At 40.4% G+C, this 15,336-nt stretch overlaps 1 protein-coding gene across 1 annotated transcript; it reads left to right on the top strand.

Moving 5' to 3' along the window:
• Positions 1-107: 107 nt before the first annotated feature.
• On the top strand, positions 108-5,535 carry LOC135497199 (TAR DNA-binding protein 43-like). The gene is made up of 4 exons (XM_064786944.1): positions 108-431; positions 3,015-3,181; positions 3,600-3,752; positions 4,642-5,535. Exons 1-4 carry the CDS (start codon positions 179-181, stop codon positions 5,533-5,535), a joined length of 1,467 nt encoding a protein of 488 aa, XP_064643014.1. The 5' UTR covers positions 108-178.
• The last annotated feature ends 9,801 nt before the right edge of the window (positions 5,536-15,336 follow it).

The raw sequence follows: 15,336 nt of genomic DNA on the forward strand, positions 1-15,336 counted from the left end.
ATCGCATTCCCGTCTCCCTAAATCTATTTATATGTACTTGTACACAAAAATACACTAGGGCAAGTTCTGCCAACCAGGTTAAACTAAATCTGCCATTTTGTTTTCTTCAAAATTTTACGAATTTGCTGTGATTATCGCCTATCATTTTAGGCGTTGTTTCATCGAAAGCGCCTTCAAAATGATCCAATACGTACAAGTAACTGAACTTGATGGAGAAGAGCCCATCGAGCTTCCATCAGAAGAGGATGGAACGATTCTGTTATCCACTTTAGCAGCCCAATATCCAGGAGCCTGTGGACTCAAATATCATCCTGAAGCTGGTTCAATGAGATGGAGAGGGATTCGTTTGGCTGATGGAAAACTCCACCCTCCTGAGCATATGGAAGGACATTGGGGCAATATCAAATATGTAGTTAATCTAGTCCCTAAAGGTATTGAATCGGATATATTGAAAGTTATATTTGTAAAACAAAGATTAAGATGTTGTGTTGTGGTTCGCATTTCCCATCCCAACCAGATCCGAGATCGACCGACTGCGACTCCACTGGCACTACAGTGCATAGGCCTACTGACGACGAGTCGGAATGCAGCAGAGATAGGGATGGGAACTGGGGGTGCCGATACGGTAGGCTGCACTCCGGTCGGTAGGCGAACAGCTGAAACCGTGCTATAAAAAGGTTGGAGCACTGTAGCTTCCAGGATATTTTGGTGATGCGTTCACTAACTTAAGTCTAAGCAAGAGTTGATAGTTGATATGTCGTAGGGCCCTGCTGGGCCCTAGTATAGGCCTACATAATTCTGGCAACAGCCGTAAACGTCACAATGCCAATATTGACATTTGCCATTTCAGTTTGTGGATGCAAGTTCGTGATCAGGTCGGGTCAATAACCCCAATCTTTGCAAAGATCTAGGGCCATCAAAATGGTGAACAGTATCCCTGTTAATTTAATATAGGCCTAAGTGCCTAAATTTTTTTTAGTGTTTTGGTGAAAAAAAGTGAAACAGAAACCACAGCCAAGGGAATGTCTTGGGCCCAAATTTGTCAAAACCTGTCCCGTGTTATTTCTGATTCATATATAGTTATAGACACAGGGACCAATTTAAGTTTAACTTAGTTATAATCGTAAAACATGAGTACATCTTAAGTTGTATCTGTACATTTGGACTGGAGTTTTTATCATTCATTGGATCGCTGTAGGCTGGTTATGACATGAATCCCCGGGGACATGTATAGACCCCAATTTCTAGCTTGAAATTGAACATGTTGAAATGCAGTACATGTATTTGGACTGGGGTAGATATCCCCAAATTGGTAATCATTATTAACAAAACTCAACATGAATTGAAAACCTTAGGCTTAAGTTCACCTTAAGCAATGGCATTTTTGTGATCGTAAAATGATGTTCTCAAAGGTGTGTTCATTCTTGTCAAAGCCCTTAGGACATGTGGAGGCTGCGTCCATTTTAAACTATCATTCTCCCAAAGTGTTGTGAAAATATAGCATTCATCATTCATGTCATTGCAACCAGAATCATGGACGACGGTTATAGGCCTACATGTACAGTCACATAATTTTTTTTTAAATTTGCATAATTCCATTTAAAATTTTACATTGAGTTACACTTATACATCATTTGTGATGTGAATTCATCGTAAAGCATCAGTCCTCTTAATGTAATCTCTGACCATAACATTTCATTTCATGACATAATTTCATCTTTGTTCCATTTCATCTATATCATGATGTCATTTTCTCATCCAAGGTAAAAAGTGTTGTAAACTTCGGTTGTCTCATGTCTGTTGTGTCTTTTGCCTTATCACAAGCGGATGCAACTGCCCTGTCCAAAATCAGAAAGCTTTTTAAAATGTTACTGTATAACTTGTTTGGCATTGAACTTCCCAAGAAGAGAAAATTATTGCACATGGAAAAGTAGATTGGGGAGTCGCGACTTTCACAATCTCAATTTGATTGTTATCAGAACATGGCCTAACGTTGTCACCGGTATTTATCTAGTACTCGGCCTAGGGCAAACATGAACATGTTGGGTCTATGTCCAATAAAAATGTTCATCATCTTTTTAAATACTCAGCTGGTAGTGAATAATACTTGAACATCAACATAGACTCTGAGGAGTGGTGCCTATGATTAAGAAGCTTTTCATATTTCGTTGCCATATAACTTGGGTGCTCAGAAAATTGGAAATCTATCTTGGAAACCTTGTGAATAGAACTGAAATGTACACAAGATGTAGCATAGATGTGACTGTGTTTTTAAAAACTAGTAATATCGTATACTGTGCAAAGATAATTTGATTTTAAAAAGTACATTGACAGTGTTTTTCATAAAATATGTTAATTGATCACTCTGTACGGAATTGTTTTTGTTAAAGTCTCCAACTTCACTAATTCTGACAATTTGCGGATAATGTACCTGTAGTAGAACGTCTCTATTAAGGACACCCTTGGGCCTGGGAAGTGCTGTCCTTAATAGAGAGGTGTCCTGATTAGAGAGGTCAAACTGAATGGAAACAACCAATTTGGGATCAAAACTAGTGTCCTTAATAGAGAGGTTGTCCTTAATAGAGTAGGCCTTTCAATTACATGGAGACCTCTACACCCTGTAATTTTTTAGCCTATTTTGGGGACATGTTTTTTTGCTTTTTAGCTTAATTTGGGGACATATCGTCGTGCCAATTTGCCTGAACATTGACGTCCTTATTGACTGACATTGTCACATGCACCTGAAAACTCATAATTTTAGGATGAAAAGTATCAAATTAGGCTATTTAGGATGAGATTTGGTCATTTAAGGTGTCAAAAAACGCTTCAGGGGGTCAAATTACCCCTTAAAAAAAAAAATCTATTTCTATTTTGGGGATATTTTTTCAGGGCCTAATTTGGGGACATGCCATATTTCCTACACCATATAGCGGTGTGAAAATGATGTAATCGAAAGGCCTGTAGAGAGGTGTCCGCTAAGGGAGGTTCCACTGTAAATGTTTTTCGTATTACAGAGGGTAAACGCAAAGGTGATGATGGACTGGAAAATCCTCATGCCAAGACAAAGCGGGTGGAGAACAAAAAGTGCAGTGATCTAATAGTGCTTGGACTTCCATGGAAAACAACAAAAGAAGAAGTGAAGAAATACTTTGGAAAGTTTGGTGAAGTCCTCTTGGTCCAGGTAAGAGAATTTATGCAGGTTTCAGTCTTTTGTCTGATTCTGCATGTGCTGTTTATTTTTTAAAACAACTTGCAATTGCATCTGGGAGATGGGTGTTTATGATTTAACGTCAGCCAATTGATATAAAAGACAAATACAAGTCTCCTATTGATGACTAATACACATCCCTATAGCAACAAATCCTTTGTACCGAAAATGACTTATGTTTGATGATATTTGGCTTGTGTCTTGCCCAAGGACACAAATTCAATACAGTTGTGTTCCTCCTCAGAATGGGGCCCATTATCTCATGACTGATATGAGTAATTAGAGGACACTACAAATGCCAAGATTGATTGATTGATTGTTTGATTGATTGAAAGATTGATTGATTGATTGATTGATTGATTGATATCAAAAGTTCTTTCACGTTTTCTAGATCAAAACTGACATTCATACCAACAAATCAAAAGGCTATGGCTTTATAAGGTTTGGAGAATATGAAGCGCAGCTGGCCTGTTTGAAAGAAAGGCATTATATCGATGGACGACGCTGTGAAGTTCGAATACCCAACTCTAAAGTCGGCAGCACGGTGAGTGAATTATCTTTTCATCTGTTCGTTGCATGTTATCGGCCATCCTAAACAGCGTCCACCATCGCCCACCAGCATCCACCAGGTTAAAGTCCGGTATAAAGTCATCAAAATAAAATTTAGCAGCCATAAACGAAATAAGTATGCCATAAAACACATTTCCTGACAACTTCCTGACATTTGGGTATGGGAGTTGTTGTCTAACAGTAACATCACAAGGCTACTGTAGTATTGGGAATCATTTCCTCTAACAGTCAAATCCAACATGGCCACAGGCTGGGCGGAGGTCGCTGCTACATTTTAGACAACAACTCACTACTCTAGCACACAAATGTCATGAAACATTCAGGAAATGTGGAAAATGTCAGACTGCTTATTTCGTTTATGATCAGATTTCATTAAATTGATGACTTTATACTTGCTTTTAAACCTGGTGGACGCTGTTAAGGATGACCCATATTATTGCAGGTTTTAAGTACAGACACTTGAAAAATTTTTTTTGAGTTTTATTGGATTTTCAGACATAAAAAAGAACTGCACAAATCCAAGAAAAATTTTACATTTCTTGTGAGGTAGAATGGGGTATTTGTAGCCCCGGTTTATTGTTAATAGCCCCTGCATTGTTTGATGCATGGGGATATCAATCAATATCATACATAGGCAGGGGCTTCAATTACCCCATTCTACCCATCCTCTTGCAAACTGGGCCTACAACACGACTTCTCCTTACGCACGTTTCCGCATTGAGGGAGTAAGTATGTATCGATTGGAATGGCCTAATGTTGTCAGGAAGCATTCTACATTATATTCCAGAACTTTTCATTCGGGCACACTTCACATTTCATGCCACCCTGAGTCTGTTCTTATCTTAATTGCTAACGTTTTACAGGACTATGGACCGAGGAAGGTGTTTGTTGGCAGGACGACAGAGAACATGACAGCAGACGATCTCCGGCAGTTCTTTATGAGGTTTGGCGACGTTACTGATGTCTTTATTCCTAAACCGTTCCGAGCGTTTGCGTTTGTCACGTTTGCGGATGCGGAGGTGGCCCAGGATCTCCTGGGGAACGACTACTTGATAGATGGCGTGAGTGTGCATGTCTGTGCAGCGTCGCCCAAGAATGATAAGAATCAGGAGAAGAGGAGGAGCGATGGCAGCAGTGTGGGGGGCTGTCGTGATGACCGCAGTGATAATTATAATAGCCAGAGAGGTGGTGGAGGAGGAGGGGATAGGGGTGGGAACTGGAACAACCACATGGGAAATAGAGGCGGTGGTGGTGGTGGCGGCGGCGGCGGTGGTGGTGGTGGCAGTGGTGGTGGTGGTGGTGGAAATGATGGTGGTAACATGGGTGGCAATATGGGGGGTGGTATGGGCATGGGTGGAATGGGGATGGGAATAGGCCAGTTTGCGTTGAATCCAGCAATGTTTGCGGCTGCATTGAGTCAGAATCCTTGGGGTTTGTTGGGCCTTACTAATTCGGGGGGCGGTGGCAATAACTCTGGTGGTGGGGGAGACTGCAATAATCCAATGAGCAGTGGTGGTAGCCATAATAATAGTGGTGGGGGTGGGGGTGGGGGTGGGGGTGGTGGAAGTGGGGGAGGAGGTTACAGCAGTGGGTACAACAGTGGTAATAATTCTTCCAGTAGTAATAATATGGGTGGTAATAATGGATTTTTCAGCGGCTGGGGCCCTGGTGGTGGATCAGGGGGATCTGGTGGGAGTGATTCGGGGAATGGGACCGGTTGGGGCAATATCAGGGACTCTGTGATTGGCTCGAAATGACATTCATGATCTGTGTGTTTGATGGTTGAGGATTTTGGTGTGCTAACATATTTGGATTGCTGAGGTCATTTGGGCCTATTTGTGACTGACGCCCCCTTTTGATGGAGAAGTGAGATGGCTAATGACAGCATCAGTTATATGTGAACAAATCTCGTTTTACTATGTGTGGGGAGTGACAGTTTATTTGGAGGCCACATTGTATGTACAGCCTTGGCCTGTTTCTTATTAACTGACTGAGGACAGGTGATCTTGACTTGCATGACTGGTTGCTAAATGCCTTTGACAGTTTGAGTCTTTCCCTGTTGAAATGGCAAGGGTCGAAATAGGACGTTAAGGCAATTTTGATGATGACGATGATAATGATGAGACTCTAACGTAATGGCTTCAAGACTTAAAGTTTTGTCTAACAAATTTTGTTGATAATTTTGATATTTTCTCAGAAATCCTCAGTCCTCGATCGTTTTTATACTGTGTGTTTCCCGTGTGAATATTTCCACTATAGATGTTGTATATCATAATATTCCTACAGATTTGGAGAAGTGTGTGGTTGGATTGTATGTCTTGTATTTATTGATGAAATAATGTACACATTTTCAAAGTATGCTATTCTAATATTTTAGAGTGTAGTCCGAAAAAATGCATACCCCGTGCTGAAGTCAATGATTAGAGGGTTCATCCCCATTTCGCCTACACCCATTTCGCCTACACCCATTTCGCCTACACCCATTTCGCCTACACCCATTTCGCCTACAAAATTTACCCGTTTCGCCTACTCACCATTTCGCCTACTCACCATTTCGCCTGCTCACCGTTTCGCCTACACCCATTTCGCCTATTCACCATTTCGCCTATTACCCATTTTGCCTACATCATAAAATTGTTCAAATGTCCAGCGCACACCACTCTTTTCCTTTTTAGTAGGCGAAATGGGTGTAGGCAAAATGGTGAATAGGCGAAATGGGGGTAGGCGAAATGGGGGTAGGCGAAATGGGTAATAGGCGAAATGGGTGTAGGCGAAATGGGGGTACACCGATTAGAGACTTCGGTCTGGTTCTGTAGTATAGCCTTGAAGTAATTTGAACAGTGAGAAATAGACTTGAAAGTAAAAATAAAACAATAGACCACCTGGTTCAGTTATCCTGAATTTTTAAGGTCTTGTAAGTTACGAACACATAGGCTAATGGCGGAACATTCCATCTACTGGAATAACTTACTTAATTGAAGTGAAGAAATGCTGTCAAACATGTATAGTGTGTTTTGAATGGGAGCCTGATTCATGTGATTTTAAACAGGAACTTATTATTTTAAATTCTCAAAGTATCTTTTTGCAAGGAACTATTATTATATGAATATTGTGTTGTGTTGTGTTCAATACAATAAGTACTTTAACACCAATTGCAGACTTGATCTTGGTAAAATTATGATGGTGTAAAGTGGGACGTTACATCATACACGTATCTGTTACAAGGCTCATCGCCATTGCCATGAAGCAACCTAGTGTGCGGTGTTCATATAACAGCCAATCACTGACCTGCATGAAACAACCTCGTCCTAGTGCAAGTCATGTAACAGCCAGTCGCTGATCTATAGTTCATTTGAAATGTTTGCTGTGTGACTTACCGCTACCTGAAGGGAAATTGCCTCAACCTAAACTTGTTTCAGTTGTCACAATGTCAGTGTGGAAGCTCCCTACTGCTCATCCCTGTTAGTAACTCCATTTTCAAGGATTCCTGAATGAATGTTAGATGATGTGAGCATCCGAAAAGTTACCCCATTATTGGGCATTACATGTATTTCTAAGCAATGTTCAATCCTTTCTTCATGCCTTGTTAAATCTCAAAGTCATTTTAGGAGAGAGTATTACAGGTGACTGAAAGGCAGAATGGAGTAAGATTTTAGAGAGGCTTTGAGATATTTTCAAGTGTCTTTGTATGTGAGTTTTCCTGGTGGTGTCGGAAGTTTGAATTTTGTGAGAACAAGGCTTTTCTTGTAATTGATCTGTAAGCCAGAGGTGGGATTCCTTCATGTTATGACTGTTAAACCGTATCAGTGACAGTGTATGGGTGAGCAGTATATTTTACTAAGTTGAATAGTCGTCCTGATCTTTTTCTATATATCTGTACCGATAAAGAAAGCCAGATTCGAAACTGTGTGTGTTTCCGACTGTTTTGTTGTAAGTGAGTTGATCCGAGGTTACTCTCGCTGTATGGTGTAATATGCATTGTGGTCAATGGTAGGGTTGTTATGCTCTGCGAAGTGTGAGTCCTTTGACAACATACTTCGTCATTTAGCGGTTGCATGTGCACATACTACAGGGTGGCCCAGAATAATTTGTCCTTTGTCTCATGATTTGGAAACAGAGTATTGTACATTTTACATGTAAGCTGTACATTGAACAATAACCTGTTTCAAAATCATGGGTGGAGATTTTCCTGACCAATTGTATTTGACCACACCAAAATAACAAAGGAACTGCTTAATTGGCTCCTCTTTCCAGTGATATTACGTGTATTATTGTCCACAGTGGGAATTGGTTCCATTGTACAAACTTGATTATGCCTTCTACCTCAGAGCTGCCTTAAGTATTCACTATGCTACTGCCTGCTCAGTTTGGGGAAGGTGGCATTCGTGTACAGAGAAGACTCAAGATGTCATGAATAAGTAGATAAAATTCAGTAGAACCTCTCTAAAGGACACCCTCGGGACTGATAAATGCTGTCCTTAATAGAGAGGTGTCCTGATTAGAGAGGGCAAGTTGAATGGAAAGACCCAATTTGGGACCAAAACTAGTGTCCTTAATAGAGAGGTGTCCGCCAAGCAAGGTTCTACTGTAGTTTAAATTTGAGGTTATTTTCAGAATTCTCCAGCAGATATGGAAATTAAAAGCTCTGGCAGTTTTACTGGTACCATTTTCTTTCAGACTAAAAATCATAAAATCCATTAGACAATGGTCAGTTTTTGACGAGACTTGATTCATAATCGCTTCCGAATTGAGACTTGGGCAGTCAGAATTACAACTCCCTGAAAAGAGTCTGAATATAAACTCCAATTTTGAGATTCCTTTATTTGCTACACATGCAGAAATAACTGTACAGCAAAATGCACTGAACAATGAAAAAAAATAGCCACAGCTCCCAATTTCTGATTTTATAAATATCTGCTGATTTTTGAAAATGACTACTCAACATTTTTTGGGGGCGTTTTTCGTTATTCAACTATTTAGATTAAACTCCCTTTGCTAGTTCTAAAGTTGAGTGCTGAAATATGGACTATCTTTTTGATGAATGATTCTTAATCTTAGCATGAATTCAACTATATCTAGTTTGGAAATATCTCTTTGTTTCAATTTGCTATGGTGTATATTCTTGCATAACTTGCCACAAGGAATCATAAATTGGTAAATAAATTATTTGTACTTGAGAGGGATTTCCAGTGTGGCAAGTTGGCATCACCTTATTCATTGTCAAATCAGTACTTCCGTTGACTTGATCTTTATTGGTGAGTGGTGGGGATATTAAGGCCCGTGCTATTCCGTTAGACTAAACGCCATGCCTTGGCGTGTTCCTGCAACATATTTGTCTCCCTCAGACTTCCAGAAGTGGGGTCCAATCCCCAGTTCTTAGGAGGTTTTGTTGACTTGATGCCACCTATCTAAACCTGTGGATCCATCTCTTTTTGCAGTACCACAGGAGACCCACCCACCGTCTTCTCAATCTCAGCCACCAACTCACCGGATCCAGAGGTAAGAATTTCCTTCGTCTGGCAGTGAAAGACGAGTGGTGAATCTGTGGTTGCTAATAGACTGTTATCTTTTTTCAGTTTGCCTGACAGCCTGGGAGAGTCAGTTACGAGTGAACCTGATGCGTTTTTTTTGTCAGAGTCTTACTGAGAGTGCGTTTCCCTGTTAGGGTAGCACCCGTAGAGTACATGAATTTGGATCAGGTGTAAAATGCTATGGTTGGACAATAAAATGATCTGCGGGCAGGACAAGCTTGATATGGTTGTGTCGGTTGTCTGCCAAAAAGTTGGTCGTTTTTTTCCCCAACATTAGCTTCACAAACTTCAGTGTGGCTGGACCTTCAGGGTGTTAATCTGGTGCAAGGAGCTCTGTCAGCTGTGTGCTCGTTTCCTGTTCAATCTCTTCGAATCGATTCGGTTGCATGTTCTCAGATGGGTGGTATGTTTATGGTTGGGACAGTTCATGGGTCAGTTCTCTTGAAGGAGAATGTCTGGCATTGATATATATTGCTGTTGAAAACCCCTTGGTGTTATTGGGTGATATGAATAAAGACTAGCAAATGCTTTTATCTAAAACTCCATGTACATTTACACTAGGCGTTTCTGTACAAAATTGAAGTAAAAGCATTTGCTCGACTTTATTTATATATCAGTCACGTCACTTTGACTTTTGCGGTTGGACAACTTTGGTCGTGCGCGAGTTTGGCTCCTTCACTTCATCCCCACAAAGATACACTACGTTGCATATCTAGGCTACCCTACCAATTTGGCAATATGGCATGTCTAATAGACTGTAACGAGACCTGCCCTTATTGGTGGTGCATTAGGGTGTTCAGATATCTCGGATGAAACACAGTGATTTTAATCTCCCAATTCCTTTTCAAGTTGAATCAAACAGTGTGTTGCATGCATCTAGGTCTGTCCAATCAATGAGTTGCATGCTTGGCTCCTCCCAAGATTATCCAAGCAAAAATAACATCACTGTGTGTTGGAACACGACCATCATTTTGGCAGATGGTGAACTTTGCTGTAGGCTGGAAGAAGTAAAACTGGCTTTGTAACTAGTTTACAACAAGGCCACTGGTCCCTATTGTTGTGTTTCTCCACCGACACTCATTTCTGCCCCTCTAGGCTTCTTCAGGGTGGCTGGCTTTGACTTGCATCTCTCTTGTTCCAAGTTCACAGTTTGAATGACATCATGACGCAGTGTGGCTTCTCAATGACGTCGCAGACTTTGTTTCGAATCTGTTGTTGATTTCCTGTAGACACCATTGTGTTGGCAACCAATGTCAGTCATTAACTGTAGAGTTTGTACTCTTGAAGTTTACTTATGACGGCGACATTAATGGGTGGAATAGTCACTTGGTATATACTTGTGTTCACCAATAATAGTGACAATGGAGAATTTCATTGAAGTTTTTACAGTGTGTTGTATGATCAATCTGTGATGTTATCGTTTGTGAGTCTGAGAAACTTTTGCAAGTTGGACACAATCAGAGAAACGTCGCCAACTAAGAAAAGCTGTGTCCAGCGACAAGCTATCAAGTTGTAAAACTGGTCATTAGCGAGGTTTAGCGCCATTTGGACTCTCACACCGACTGAAACCCTGAGACTGAATAGTAGTCCCCAGTGAGTACCTCTAATCTAAATGATGTGATGTACGCTTGCCGCTGATGAAACACTGTCGTGCGAGAGAATGATGTGGCGTCCTATTATCAAATACGCGCATAAATCGAGAATATTGAAGTCGTTTTCCTATTCGTTACGACTCGAAATACAAGTTCAATATTCTGTATTGATAAGCTGAATAGATTGAAAAGACGCCAATCATTTCTACCAAGTGATGGTGTTTCACGAGTGGATATTGCCCATCAAATTATTTCATCATGGTTGCCCATATTCGCTTCCATTCGGACTCGAACTTTCAGTCGGAATGGAGCTAGACCTCTCTATTACTGAGTGTGCTCTGATAAGTGTCCATGCTGCGGCCTTGCAGATGTGTCTCGGTCAATGGAATGAAATTCCCTGTGTGCTTTACACTTTGTGGGAGGTGCACCGATTTGAGACGTGTTGTTGTCGATTCTATGGTATGAAAGTCAGTCTCAAGTAGCTAGATTTGATGTTCAGTCTTTTGTCTTTTCTTTTTCTGATGACTGTATAAAGTAGACTATACAAAATAAATGTTTTCCACTGGAACATGTTGTACATGTAGATTAAATGTGGGACATTTGACGCGAGGCGGGAATCTGGGAATCCTGGATGAGCATAACATTGTACATTGGATGATATGAATACTTAGAAAACATACCAAGCGAGGAGACCTGATGTGCTTGGTGGAGTCAGAACTCGAGATCACCCGCCAAGATTTTTCAAGTTGTGGTGGTAAACCGATTTTTGTGGTTGTGGTTGTGGTTGGAGGAAGTGCGTGGCAGTATTAAAATGTAATGTTTTTATTGACAAAATGAGTGTTAAATGTGTTGACTGGTCCCTGTTTCTCATGGGAAGGTTTTTTGCCCAGATAACTCCCCATGAGGGAGGGAGGGGTTCCAGAAAGAAACCTGTGCAGCTGCTGCATGATAGACCTGTACCTCGGTGTTGTAATCCCCTTCTCTGCCGAGTATGTTGTACTTTCTCACTTGATTGTTTTATTTTGCTTGCGAAACGATTGCACTTTTATAGTCAAACATGTCGGGGCTATAACTGACTGGCTCTGGATGCAATTATCTGCAATTTTATTCAGCATTATAGTGTCTATTTTTGGCAATTCGTGAATGAGAAACAATGACGCAACTTTCTTGTCCCATGTTTTATCAGTGAATCATTTGGATGAACTACTCTGAGATGTTGTTGAAAGGAAAAACACTGTCATTTTGATTTGAGAATTAATCCGGTTAAAGGAAACCTATAGTGAAACGCTTATAAAAATGGGGAGTTTTGAACGGCCCGGTTAAAACCTAAGGCGGGAATAAGCTTCCATTGATTTAAGTGTTAGGAGTTTCGAGTTCCCCTCAGGTAGTCGATTTATGTAGCGGATGAGCTCCATGAGAAGTAATCACCAATTAATTTTTTTTAGCCCTTTCACCTGGTCTAAATATTAAAGATTTGTGCCGTGACTGGATCTCTTTAAAAGTGGCTTGTATGTTCAATCTGGAAGTTCTCTAAGATCACACCATGGAGAGTCACTATTAAGACTGCTGCATTTGGAAATTGCGAGATGCACGCTTCACAGTCAGACCGTCTTCAGTGAGGAAGTCGGCCGGCCTAGGGCGTTCTGCAGAGAGTTTCACTGAGGTGATGAATTGCCTGAATCTGCTCCCTTATGTGTACAATGTATTTAGACTTCCTTTAAAGCCCTCGTAAGTCTCAGTTAACTATTTCCACCAGTTGTAGTATAATCTGCTTTCTTCGTAAATCCTTGATTTCTCCATTTTTCCGTATCTTGCAGTCCCCCCCTCCTTCATCGACTTAAGTCTCAGTTATCTATTTCAACCAGTTGTAGTCTTCTCTGCTTTCTTCGTAAATCTCCATTTGTTGGTATCTTGTAGTCCCCCCCCCCCCTCCTTCAAGGACTTTAAAATGAAGTTGTTTAATCTTGGGTACATGCGAAGTATGATCATCAGTGAAAACCCTGACCTCAAGGAAGAGAGGCTCGAATTAATACTGGCTGTCGCAGAGTTCGTGCAAAGAGTTGGGTTTAAGGAATTCATAACCAAAACTGCCAGGGTGGAGCCAACATTTCAGCTCCCCCTGAGCGGTTTTGATGAGACAATCAATTCCGACAGTGAGGTATCAAATTTAAAATTTCTCAAAATTAAACAACATTAAATGTGGTTTCAAATCTTTTTGACAGCTTCCACATTTTGCACCAACCCAAGCAATTATGGTTGCCTAACCATAGCCGCTAAATCCAAAACAAGGCTTTGTTTGCACATGCATGTAGTGCATTAACACTGTAAAGGGTGGTTTGTTCTAAATCGAGGTACATGTATTTTAGAATCTAGGTTAACACATATGATGGCCAGCAGTAATTTGTGTAGCCCTCCTTGAGACTTGTCTTGGGTGTGATGTCTTACCATCTTATATTTTGTTATTTGTGAGGGTCCTAAAGATTCTGATTGATGTATGCTTAAATAATCGCAGTGGACATCGATTGATTTTTCCTGAATATCAGGAGCTGTTGCTGTTAATAATAACTGATGCCATGAATTGTGTTGGAATCGTTCCTCTTCTCCACTTTCTCATCTAAATGGAGTGACGTGTTTTTGTAAATTTTATATTTTTATACTTAGGGACGAGGTCATGATAATGTGTATGTTCCTTGACCAGTCTACGCTATGAGTTTGCTGTTACAAAGGGGGTGGGCTTGGCGTGCTGATGAAATCGGGGTCTGTTCATAAAATGATTTGTTTGTGGTTCCAATGAATTAACATGTATGGTTATGTCTTCTTTCGGCATTGTAATAATTCAGAAGTGGTGAAATACGTTTTCGTTGAGAAATACGTGTACATGTAAATACGTTTACATGTAAATACGTGTACATGTAAATATGTTTACATGTAAATACGTGCACATGTAAATACGTGCACATGTAAATACGTGCACATGTAAATACGTGTACATGTAAATACAGTCATGTACATGTAAATATGTGTACATGTAAATACATGTACATGTAAATATGTGTACATGTAAATGTGTGTACATGTAAATACATGTACGTGTTATACACTTGGCTGGTTTTGGTTTTAGCGCGACTTGGATCTTGAAAGAGAAATTGACAAGGCGTTATTGTTGGTAAAAACAATTTTTCTTAACTTCTGAAACGTTCTTGTTGAGAGAAAACAAGATGAGGAACACCCGAATCGATCTTCAAGTTATTTGTTGAACAGACCCCAAGAATGTAAATATAACTGCCTTTTGGCTGGTACTCTAGTGTCATTTTGAGGTCTGGTTTTATCAAATTTGAATCTAAATTGCCTTCAAAACACTGTTGACTGAGGTACACATGGAAAATATTTTCTACTTTTCTGATGTCGCAGCAATCATTTATCTGTCTCAAATAACACTAGGTACTTGCAGTGTGACTTGTATAATATGATTGTGTTATAAGATTATGCTTTGATGTTGTTGGGATTGAGAATAGTATTCTTAAAGGGACTGTAGTTGTTCTTTGGTTTCAATATAGTCCCTTTAATGTAGAGTTTAGCTCCGTGAGTGAAAGTTCCTGGTAGATGTGGAATGAAAGGATTGTTTTGCTTTGTGAGATTGCGATGTACAATGTATGATTATGAAATAAGTATTTTATTGAATAAACTTCTTTTGTTGTCTAAAAATACTTTTCCTGTGCATTCTTTCTGTGATGTGGTTCTGGCCATGAAGTGTGTAAATGTAGAGGGTTAAGGTGTTCAGACCTGTTAATAAACTAACTTTTATTCATGGGGGCTTGTCCAAAATTCCAACGGCATGTAATGTGGGACACACTTTATGGTCATCTCCAGCAAAGACAACCTCTGCACTGAAAATATTTTCATTCTTTGACAGTATTTGCCTCGGAATGGCTTCCAAAAGTATCGATGCTTGGAATCACCAGACTGATCGTCCTTCACTGAGACTGGTAGTGACAGTGCATACTGTCTCTATAAGGACCAGTTGTATCGATGCTTGGAATCACCAAGACTGATTGTCCTACACTGGGACTGGTTGTGACAGTGCATGCTGTCTCTATAAGGACCAGTTGTATCGATGCTTGGAATCACAAAGACTGATTGTCCTTCACTGGGACTGGTAGTGACAGTGCATACTGTCTCTATAAGGACCAGTTGTATCGATGCTTGGAATCACCAAGACTGATTGTCCTTCACTGGGACTGGTAGTGACAGTGCATGCTCTCTCTATAAGGGCCAGTTGTATCGATGCTTGGAATCACCAAGACTGATTGTCCTACACTGGGACTGGTAGTGACAGTGCGTACTGTCTCTTTAAGGACCATTTGTATCGATGCTTGGAATCGCCAAGACTGATTGTCCTTCACTGGGACTGGTAGTGACAGTGCATGCTGTCTCT

This window comes from Lineus longissimus, chromosome 12 (assembly GCF_910592395.1).
Source record: "Lineus longissimus chromosome 12, tnLinLong1.2, whole genome shotgun sequence".
Taxonomy (NCBI): Eukaryota; Metazoa; Nemertea; class Pilidiophora; order Heteronemertea; family Lineidae; genus Lineus; species Lineus longissimus.

What these genes read in the sequence shown, in the direction of transcription:
- LOC135497199 (XM_064786944.1), top strand. Translation starts at nt 179, where the DNA reads ATGATCCAATACGTACAAGTAACTGAACTTGATGGAGAAGAGCCCATC. An exon ending in AGTTAATCTAGTCCCTAAAG is followed by an intron (nt 432 to 3,014) that starts GTATTGAATCGG and finishes TTCGTATTACAG; the next exon opens with AGGGTAAACGCAAAGGTGAT. An exon ending in ACTCTAAAGTCGGCAGCACG is followed by an intron (nt 3,753 to 4,641) that starts GTGAGTGAATTA and finishes AACGTTTTACAG; the next exon opens with GACTATGGACCGAGGAAGGT.